Raw genomic sequence first — 11,224 nt, 5'->3', positions numbered from 1 at the left:
TCTGTCTTTGAAGCTTATTTTCGGCATTTGCCGACATAGGTCCTGTTGGAGTCAGACTTGAGTTCGGTCGTTGATGCTACAGCAATCCTCCTGTGTAGACGTGGCTGGAATCACCGTAGTGTCCAGCTCATCATCAGTCAGCGTAAGATTTAGTAGCAGTTCCTCTGGAAGTGTAACCACACTTTGCTTTTCCGGTACAATCCTGTCCAGTTAGTTGGTCGAAGAGTTCCCTACTCTGTTCCTCCCATGTATGTCGTCCCCTCCCAGAATTACAGTCCTGTCAGTCGTAGACTGATTTGCATCAGTCAATTTGAATTTCCGGTCGTCATTTTTTTTGGGTAAAAAAGATGCAGGTGCCAAGGCATCCACACCTAGAACAGACGGATCACCATCGCATGATCTCGACGACACGTAGCTTGTGGTCTCACCAACGATTGCCGCCGGTATTGGGTGTTTAACTCCCTGCGCCGTAATTTTTTTCCATTATTTTTTTCCCATCTTAGTTGACTATTTTGACTATTTTAAGGGCAATACCCCGATCCATTTTATCTAGGCCAGCTCCACTCTGCACATCGTACAAACCCCCTTCCCATCTGCCAACCAGGAAACGCACATAGTAGGAGATTGGCAACTTCCTATATGTTTCTGAAAAAACGTTCACTTTGTTCGTGGTTTAATGGTTTCAACTTGTCAAATGCCAACGAATATCATTCTTCAAAAGTGAGATCTACCGGAATTCGAGGTATTTCAATATAACATCACTTGTTGGACATCCTTTATATATACTTTTATGAAGTCGTTCAACTTTCAAGTGTCCCGACATTTGTGGTTTAATGGTTTTAACTTGTCAAATGTCAACGAATATCATTCTTCAAAAGTGAGATCTACCGGAATTCGAGGTATTTCCATATAACATCACTTGTTGGGCACCCTTTTTATATCCTTGGATGAAGTCGTCCAACTTTCAAGTCAGTGTCCCGACATTTAAAATCACAGGCTATGACTAATGTATTGGGCACTGTTTAATTATCCCGTAGAGAGCGAAAATACTACATTTGTTAGACTTCATATAGATAGATATATACAGTTAATCAAAAAAGTTAATCTATACTAACCCCTTTTAGAAGCAATTTCCATTCAACAAATTACAAAATTATCCAAATAAATAAAATCAGAATAAGTTCTAAATAAAAAGGGATACTTATCGTTAATCTGTCTCATGATGATGATTGGAATACCAAAAAAAAATGCGACAGCAAATTCTTTTCATTTGAAACCAGATGTATTATCTTTAAACAGCTTCTGAGCGATTAGAATTTCAGTTCATTATTCTGCTACGCAATATACGATATTATGCCATCGTTATACTGTCTGTTAACATCAATTAGTTAGGGGGTGGGTCTATACAAAAAAGGGAAACCTATTCTAATAATTGTTTGAAAGGACAATTTTTACATATTCTTTGCTTTATTCAGAATTAAAAAAATATTTATCCCAACACATTATTTTCAACCGAAACCTGATTTATTTCTTCAAACAACTTCTTAGGCCTTTGAATTTCATCTATAAATTTGTCACACTAAAAATTCTATTAACTCCTCATACAAATTTGTTTACTTAACTTTTTTCCGCAGTTATAAACAAACACGCTCACTAAATATACAAGAATACAAACATACATATATACATATGAGTACTTATCGAGAAACCGAAATTTTGTAATTAAAAACCAATTTGTAATTACAAACCAAACTCAAACTCGCATTGTCTGAGGTTTTGTATACGGCTGGAGAAAGAGCGAGAGAGTGATACCACGCCTCACCACGCTCAAACAGAGCACCACCATATCTCCATTGTATAGCATTGCAGATGTCGAAAAATCTCAATACCATGTCATCAGCACATCGTGATTACGGTGCCACTTCCAGTACATCGGCAAATATAATGGCTGGTGGTGGTGGCGCGGCAGCAGCATCAATTCCCGATGTTAATTTTTCGGGATTCAGTCCCACGGAATTTATGTCACTCAGCGAAGATATTGCTCACAATATACAGGCCATTAATTCATCATACAAGCAATTGGATAAGATATTACAAATCATTGGTACACCGCGAGATCAACAGTCTACACGGGATAAGGCCCATGACATACACACCAAAGTAAATCCTCGCATTGAGGCCACCAGTGTTGATTTGCAGCGACTAACCTCCATTGTGCGTCGCGGTGACAAACAACAAAAATTACAGCTGGAAAAATTGACCAATGATTTCTGTACAGTGGTTGAGAAATATTCTGCCGTGCAGAAACGCATTGCCACGGCCATGCGTCAAACCTATACACAGACCCAGTTGGCCCATATGCACGATCAAATGCAATCCGAACAACAGCAGCATGATTCCGACAGGCAGGTATTGTTGCAGCGACAAATGCAAATGGAACAGCAGCAAATGCAATTCGAACACGACATGATGGTCGATCGTGAAAGACAAATTAAACAAATAGAGGCTGATATTTTAGATGTTAATTCGATAATGCGTACCATAAATACTTTGGTGCAGGCACAGGGTGAAGATGTGGGTAAGTGTACAAAAACAAATTTAATTTGATTCCTATTTTCTATTTTGTTAACACAATGTTGTTTTTTCTTTCTTTCAGAACGTATTGAGACTTCCGTTGAATATACCGCCAATGAAGTTGAACTCGGTCGTGAGGAATTGGCCAAAGCTGCTAGCCACCGTCAAAGTTACAGACGTAAAATTTTAATACTTTTAGCAATTGCTGTGATAATAGGCTTAATAGTGACTGGTATTATTGTCAGCAAACTAACAAGTTAAATTTTGTTTATCGATATATCTTTTATCTTCAGTTATTTGTATACGGATTAGTATTTATTCAAAACTACAAAATTTAGAATTGGACCACGCAACGCAAGAACAAATAGCATATTATACATAAATTTTTTGTTTGCCAAAAAATTTGGTCCTCTTCGTATGTTATTTTCTTTTATTAAATTGTATACTGCAAGCATTACAATACAAACACAAGCATCTACAAAAACAAATCGAAACACTGCATTCAAAATGCTCTATTAAATACAAAACAAAAACGAAAAACAATAAATTAAATTATTTATTTAATTTCTTTTTAAGTATTTTCATAGAAGACTTTGATTTGTGATAACTACACTTGTTGTGTAGTTATTTTGAAATAATATTCACTTCACATTTACATCTATTAACATTATTAATTATATTTAGTATATAATTCACTGAAATGTATAAGTTATTAATATACAAACAATCATTATTAAATGAATTTTAATTTATAGAATAATTTAAATGGTGTCATTTATTTTTGCTAAGCATATTGAATTATGTTGCCCATTTAGCATTAATGCTAACAAATGTATTAATTTATTTAACAACATTTATTCCACAAGTTTTGAAAATAAAATATTCATGCATATGGTGGACATGAGTTTTTATAAACAAAAACAATAAATAGATCACATTTACTCGAATCATAAAGTGAAAATGTTCACTAGGAAACGTAAGCTAGTCGTCTTTGCTCCACCAACACTGGATGGAGTGCAAAATACCTTGTCACAATCCTGGACTGTCAATTAGGATGGAATAGGAACGCCGAGGAACGGGCGATGAGACGGCAGATTTCACACTATGAGCTGAGCGTTAAAACCATCCATTATACACTGGTTGTATAACACGGTGCATGAACAAAATCTATGGCGAAATTGTACCTACGGGCACGGATGTATCCCGAACGAAATAGATATGACATAGGACCAACGCGTAAAACTAAGCGACTATATACCACCAGTCCTAGGATTTGACGATATAGATGTCATTATCCCCAGTAGAGACGACTGGAACCGTAGAAACCCTCCTCTGGACGGTCTGGCTTTTTATACAGACGGATCCAAGATGGAAGAAATTGTACCTACGGGCACGGATGTATCCCGAACGAAATAGATATGACATAGGACCAACGCGTAAAACTAAGCGACTATATATCACCAGTCCTAGGATTTGACGATATAGATGTCATTATCCCCAGTAGAGACGACTGGAACCGTAGAAAGCCTCCTCTGGACGGTCTGGCTTTTTATACAGACGGATCCAAAATGGAAGAAGGCACAGGGGCTGGCGTCTACTGTGAAAGGCTAGGTCTTGAACTTACCTACATGCTGGATAGCAACTGTAGTGTTTTCTAAGCTATTTGGAAGAAAGTGGAATTGATAAAAAGTCTGGATGCAGAGATCTTTGTGGATAGTCAGGCGGCTTTTAAAGCCATCAAATCCTGCAATATCAACTCTAAAATCCGAGTCGTATGCTGCCTAAGGACTATATACCGATTAGCCTCTTTTCCTTTCTACTCAAGACACTCGAAAAGTTACTAGACTTCATAATTAGGAATACGCTAAATTCGAACGAGCCTTCAACAATGTGAAGCTGGAAGATATCAATTCTGCTCTCGAATGTTCAGGTGTATCTTCTTCAATAATGGAATGCATTGATAGAATGCTAGAAAGCGCAATTATCAATTCATCTATTGAACAGAGTAACGTGGCTGTACGCAACGGTTGTACTCCCCATGCTTGCATATGGTTGCCTTGTATTGTGACAGGAGGTCAAAAAGCGTACACTGCTGGCCAAAATAAGTAGCGTACAGCGATTAGAGTCGATCCTAATTACCGGAGCACTGAGAAGTACATCAATATGGCCTTGAATGAATACAAAATCCCCATTTTAGCCGGCTACAGAAAGAAATCAAAAATTCCAGAAGAACTCATCTTTGACATAGGTTGCATTCTATGTACTTCCAATACGAATTAAGATAATTACTACAATGGTTATGTTCTTCAGTTGTGATGGTTGAAGGGTAGACTTCGGGGAGTATATTCACATTGTATATTTATAATACGTGGGTAATAAATATTTAACGTTTATATGCAATCGAATTTTAACAGTTTTTTTTTTTGGTCGTTCCAAGGCCCATTTTTAAAAATTCTAAGCAAAAATCGATAAACTAACATCTCAAATTCGAAAGTCGATTTACTTATCCCTAATCATAATTTGCCTTAAACTCCTTGTACATTAGAACTTTTTACCGGGTTAACCTACTTTATGAGGATTTATTTGACATATATGCAAAGGAAATGACAATTGAAACCCACTGGGTTAACGAAATCCGGTTAAATGTAAACGTACTATCAACCTCATTCGTAAACTTTCGGTTATACCATTTTGAGTTCATCTTTATCGGCCATTTTGTCTTCTCCTCCCATTCGTTAGCAGGTGGAACGTTTTTCAATTTTTTCAGTCGTCGTTTTTATTTTAGCTCCGTTCCAAAACCTAAAAGAATCTACTAATTTTACAAGTTTTGCAACTTTTTACTCGAAAACCGTTCCTGAACCCATAAAACTGGTAAAGCATTGAATCAAATTTAAGAGAGCACAAAACAAAATGGCTTTCTCTTTGTAAACTTTTTGTTATGTTGATTTTGAAGTATTGCCATCTAATTTTGGCATATTTACTAGATTTGCGTTCCCGAACTTTTCAAATTATTTTGTACTCTGAGACTTGAAATGTTTCCCTTTTGCTAGCTTTACTATTAAACAAGTGAAAAAGCGTTAAGTTCGGCCGGGCCGAACTTTGGATACCCTCCACCACAGGTATACTGACAGGTATTTGAAATGAAAAAGTGGACCGATATTTATAATTTTAAATAGAGATATTTGGTACCCAATATGAACCCACTGTACCAAATTTCAGCGAATTCGGTTGAAAATCGCGCTTAAGAACCTCAAAATACCGAAAATTTGGGGTGCCCTTATATGGGGGCTACCAGAAAAAGTGGGCCGATATTTATAATTTTTAGTAGAGATATTTGGTACGCAATATGAACCCAATGTACAAAATTGCAGCGAATTCGGTTGAAAAGCGCGCTCACGAACCCCAAAATACCGAAATTGGGGGGTACCCTTATATGGGGGATATCCGAAAAAATTGACCTATATTTAAATTTTTTTGTGGAGAGATTTGGTACCTGCTAAGAACTCAAAATACTAAATTACAGCCAATTCGGTGAAAAATACGATAAAAACCCAAAAAATAATGAAAATTAGGAGGTACCGTTATATGGGGGCTACAAGAAAAAGTGGACCTATATTTATAATTTTTTGTGGATACATTTACTACAAATTCGTGAAAAACGCGCTCAAGAACCCCAAAATACCGAAAATTGGGGGGTACCCTTATATGGGGGCTATGCATAAACGTGTACCGTTTTCCCATCTTCGAACTTGACTTGCCTGCAGACAAAAGACAACCCTATGCAAAATTTCAGCACCCTATCTCAATTCCTTCAGAAGATTACAACAGACGGACATGGCTAGATCGTCTTAGAATTTTACCCTGATCAAGAATATATATACTTTATAGGGTCGGAAATGAATATTTCGATGAGTTACAACGGAATGACAAAATTAATATACCCTCCATACTATGGTGGAGGGTATAAAAAGTACTGGAACAGACCATTTGTTGGCGAAGGTTTGCGTACGACGTCGCTTGAGTCTTGGCAGAACGACGATTAACAAGCGAATTTTATGAAGGCTGGAGTCTTGTTCTTTTGAATCTCTCTCTCTCTCTCTCTTTTATTATTTTTTTTCGTTTTTCCACATATAGTTCCTTTGCTCCATACAGTTCCTTTGCTTCAAATAGTTCAAAAAAGGAACTGGATCAGAGAAAGGAATTATATTAATTAAAGAACTGGAACTAGTTCCGTTCGTTCCTTTCTCGGAATAGTTCCAATGAACTAGTTCGTTCCGGAACTACCCAACTCTACTATTTATTTCTCTTATTTCTCTTGCATTTCAAAACAAAACAATAACACTACACGTTTTTTATTTTTCTAACAAAAATTAAAATTTATTTTCAACAAAATGGTCCAAGGCAAATTCAAAAAGGCTAAGCTTCCAGCCAGTATCCAGAAGAAACAGAAACAAAAGAACAGTGCCGCTTTTACAAGGAGATCAAGTAATTCTTTTTTTTGTAAACATAAAGAACTGAATTGATTTCATATTTTTTGCTTACAGATGCCCCTATTCAGGCCAAGAAATCCAAATTCAATGAACATCAAAAAATTAAGCAGGCTATTTCGAAAACCCTTAACAAATCCGTAGAAGAGGAGATGCGTTCACGTGCCGCCGAGGGACAACTAAAATTGAGTAAAGCCCAGGAAGCTGTTGCCAAACACAATAAAACCGTAGAGCCATCAACATAAAAGGGATGTGTATGTTGATTGTATATTATTGCGTCTTATGGATCTTTGTAGTTAATTTGTTATTGTAAAATAAATATACATTTACTATCGAAAGATTTCGATAGTAATGCAAAATAAAATTAAGCTAATAGTTTTCTCACCATACTATGGCAAAGTATATAATAATGAATCTGTACATTTGGAGGAATTGCTGGAATCACTGAAGATTAATAATTTTGTAAGGAATTAAACAAACCACCAAAGTGCTGTAGGTTCAAGTTTTTTTTCCTATCTTAAATTTATAAGATCATACGAAAGAGTATTCGAAGTGTTGTTATTGTTTAATCAGCCCCGCCATCGTAACTTAGAAGTTTTAAACCTCATTTTCAACAGATGAGATAATTTGGCATACAGAGTTTTTGAACACAGAAAAACAATTTATAGACATATCAACATAGACCAATGTTTTGCCATAGTCCCATATAAAGATCTCACACAATCATTGTATTTTAAAGCTTTTAACCACATTTTCGCACATAAGTAGAGGGTAAAATTGCTCCACGTTATGGTATAGTCTCCATATAAAAATAACGCCCCATTTGCGATAAGTGCTGTTGGAGGGCGGAAAACGTATTCGCAGAAAATGTTCAATATACGCCCATGTTATGATTTCATATAAAGAACCCGGCCCATTTTCATGGTCCAAAAGAACATTTTCCAACAGAATTGTATGTAACATAACATAATCCTCTGGATATATGGATACAATTTACTTGATATGTACGCTATGGAACTGACAATTAGAAGCTCACCAATAGTCTACTCCAATGCCATTCAAATAAGATGTGACAGACCTGATCCTGCAGAACAATGAGGTAGATCTACATCGTAAACCTTGCGGTCAGATGGATTTTGAAGTTCGTCACACCGGATACTTAAGCCATCGCAGTACACCTTATTGCCTTCCCTTGGGATTCCCTGTTCGGAATAATTATATTGATATGCTAAAAGTCGAAGATAGGAGATATGTAGTCACTTTGCATCAATTATTCATTCATTCACGTTTTCCAATCGTGTTAAATATACGACCATGCCAAGAGTGTTATGTTTACTAAGATCCCGTTACTTTAAACCTCGCAGCACATTCAGTTGTTTAGATGTGAAACAATTCATCCTGTGGCTGGCGATTAAGAATTACTTCCAAAGCAGCTTTCTGTGTATTTCTGAAGGCCTCAACTATAAGGAGCTTTGTCCATCGCTGCACATTATTTAGTTTGGACTAGAGAGTTCATTTGAACTTGCAAATAATACGGTTAGTATAGAGAGAACAACCGTAACGTTCATCCAAGGTGCGATCTCCAGTTTTAATCTACAGCTCTTACCTATGAAGTTCTTGCATGTGTAAATTGGCACTAGAACTCTCGTAGTACTTTCCTCTATATTCATTTTCCATGTTTATTTGTGGTCAAAGACTGTTCCTAGGTATTTAGCTTCCAATTAGAGCTGCATACAAGAAGAGCAGAGGGAATGTTTGGGATCTTACGTTTCCTAGTTAAGAGCGCCTATTTGGTTTTCGTAGCGTTAACCACAAGACCATTGACTTCGGCGCAGTTTGATAAAATAATAAAGCAACCTGCATGTTAAGGTTGGCAGAAATTGGTCACTTATTATAACAAACAACAGATGATCAATCTTCACAAGGACTTCATATATTCCGAGGACCCAGAGCAAGGAAGAGAGAGAGATTGATCACCAAAGACCGTTGCAGAATCAGGTCTCTTTTTTATACCTTTCACTACAGGGTATTAAGCCCTTGTGAATATATTTGTAACAGGCAAAAGGAAACGAAAGAGACCCATGTTTTCTTTTTAAAATATCCATAGAATCACTTTCTGAGTCTATTAATGATTGTCCGTTTGACAGATTAAGATTTTGGGTTCAGATTTAGCTCCGATATATTTGTTCATCCGATTTTATATAAATTGTGCACTAAACTTCCTATATATACTTTCGACCGATTTTATTTTTATGGACCAAAGTCTCCATATTTCTTTCAATTTACACGAAATTGTGCATAGAGTATTTAATTGAGCCATGAATAATGTGTGATAAGATTCGTTGAAACCGGTTCAGATTTAGATATAGGCTCCCATATATGATCTTCCGATTTTATGTAAATAGTGCACTAAACTCCCAATGTTTGTCCTATTAAAACGAAATTTGGAATACCATACTATAATATAATATAGTAAATGGTGTACTAAACACCAATATTTTGTCCGATCAGACGAAATTTGGATTATCGAACTGAATTGAGTCGAAATTTATTTTCAGGTTCAGATTTAGAATTGGCTCCTATATACTCGTTCGTCCGATTTTCTGTAAAATGGTGCACATGTCAATACGTTTGTTCGATTTCATATAACGACTCTATTCAACCGAATTGACATGAAATCTTGCATATATCAGAATAGCATGTATTTAGATAAATTAAAGTAGGTGAATATATCTATATAGATCACTAATTTAATTTTGTCCGATTTCAAATCAGTGCTGCGTTTATTCTATCGACAGTTTATTGTACATATACGACAGAAATTATTAGATAAGGATGTTTATCGTCATATATCTTACTGCCACTAAGAATTCAGCAGTCTATGCGGCGATAAAAAAGAGACGAAAACGATCGAACATCAAATGTTTGCTAGATATGAGATAAACACTCTAACTTTTTCAACCACAAATGATTAAGAGGTCTATCTCGGGGGACCAATATTGGTCATAAACTCTCCGCCATAAGATGGAGTGAATATTAAATTGCTTGAGACCCCGTGAATTATATATATTCTTGATCCGAATAAACCTCAATGTGGATTAAACAACGTCCGTCTGTTGAAATCACTATATATCTCGAAATTGGATGTATCACTTTTTCGTATAGCGCCATATAACGCTACCATCTAATATTCGGTACCTTGAGGATTTTGTGCACATTTTATTCCAATTTTAAAACCTAAATTTGAATATTTCATTTCCTGTGGACATAACAAAACCAATTTATAAAAGTCCCGTTGGATTTTAAGTATATTCAATGTCCACCTCATGGAGGACGGTATAAAAAGTTCGGCCGGACAAAACTTAAATACTTTTTCACTTATATTTGAAATTATCAATGACTGTTGTTATAATTCAGAATATACGTTTTATCGTCATACGTTATACGCTATCAGCTATATTTAAGCCAAACCTTTGATATTACTTTTCCTGCTATTTTGTTAAAAAGAGATAGCAAAGAACAAAGCAATTACCAACTACAAAAGGTATGTATTGACAACAGTTAGAGGAAAAGAGACAACAATAGTGCGGTTTCAATTCATCGATTAGTAATAATAAGAAAATCAAATTGCTAAATACCAAATACTCAGTGCGGCTAAGTTACATGCAACGCTTTTCAGGCGTCACAGCTGATAAACCATTTATTAAATAAATGAATAAAAAATCACTATCTAATAAAAATAACTGTGTAATTGTAATTAATTAATACTACTCGAACACTATATACTATATTGTTAGTATGCAATTTTGTTTTCTTACCATTTTATCTCAATTCTAATCCACATCAACGTTCCCACGCTCCAAACGCTTGCCGTGTACCCATTCGCCAGTTTCTCTACCGAATACTTTATAATCAATTTGTTAGTTTCCCCAAAATATTAGCACTGCTGATGGAAATAAAAAAAGTTACTGAAGGTTAACGTGTAGAATTATTTATTTATATGAATTGCCGTATATACATATATAGAAGAATACCAGGAGCCCCTGATTATTGACATTTTTTGCATAAACTCAACGGATTTTTATAGGTTTGTTGAATGAGATATTGATACTCCCCCTCATTAGCCTACCAATCAATGATATTGACAACACTTTTCTTAACTG

General features: G+C 35.7%; 2 protein-coding genes across 2 annotated transcripts; both read left to right on the top strand.

Annotated features, from left to right (window-relative positions):
- The first annotated feature begins 1,863 nt into the window (after positions 1-1,863).
- LOC133328398 (syntaxin-12-like) lies at positions 1,864-2,855 on the top strand. The gene is made up of 2 exons (XM_061536968.1): positions 1,864-2,578; positions 2,657-2,855. The coding sequence occupies exons 1-2, from the start codon at positions 1,870-1,872 to the stop codon at positions 2,833-2,835; spliced, it is 888 nt and encodes a 295-aa protein (XP_061392952.1). The 5' UTR covers positions 1,864-1,869; the 3' UTR covers positions 2,836-2,855.
- A 4,110-nt stretch (positions 2,856-6,965) lies between these two features.
- On the top strand, positions 6,966-7,306 carry LOC133328399 (uncharacterized). Its single transcript, XM_061536969.1, has 2 exons — positions 6,966-7,059; positions 7,119-7,306. The coding sequence occupies exons 1-2, from the start codon at positions 6,966-6,968 to the stop codon at positions 7,304-7,306; spliced, it is 282 nt and encodes a 93-aa protein (XP_061392953.1).
- The last annotated feature ends 3,918 nt before the right edge of the window (positions 7,307-11,224 follow it).

The sequence above is a fragment of the Musca vetustissima genome, unplaced genomic scaffold (assembly GCF_032173495.1).
Source record: "Musca vetustissima isolate MV318-11 ecotype Yass unplaced genomic scaffold, APGP_CSIRO_Mvet_v1 utg41157, whole genome shotgun sequence".
Taxonomy (NCBI): domain Eukaryota; kingdom Metazoa; phylum Arthropoda; class Insecta; order Diptera; family Muscidae; genus Musca; species Musca vetustissima.
The sequence above is the reverse complement of the archived record's forward strand: the minus strand, read 5'-3'. Positions and strand labels throughout refer to the sequence as shown.

Excerpts from the sequence above, each read along its gene's own strand:
- LOC133328398 (XM_061536968.1), top strand. The coding sequence starts at position 1,870 with ATGTCGAAAAATCTCAATACCATGTCATCAGCACATCGTGATTACGGT. Across the intron at positions 2,579-2,656 it reads GGCACAGGGTGAAGATGTGG|AACGTATTGAGACTTCCGTT; the intron begins GTAAGTGTACAA and ends TCTTTCTTTCAG.
- LOC133328399 (XM_061536969.1), top strand. The coding sequence starts at position 6,966 with ATGGTCCAAGGCAAATTCAAAAAGGCTAAGCTTCCAGCCAGTATCCAG. Across the intron at positions 7,060-7,118 it reads CGCTTTTACAAGGAGATCAA|ATGCCCCTATTCAGGCCAAG; the intron begins GTAATTCTTTTT and ends TTTTGCTTACAG.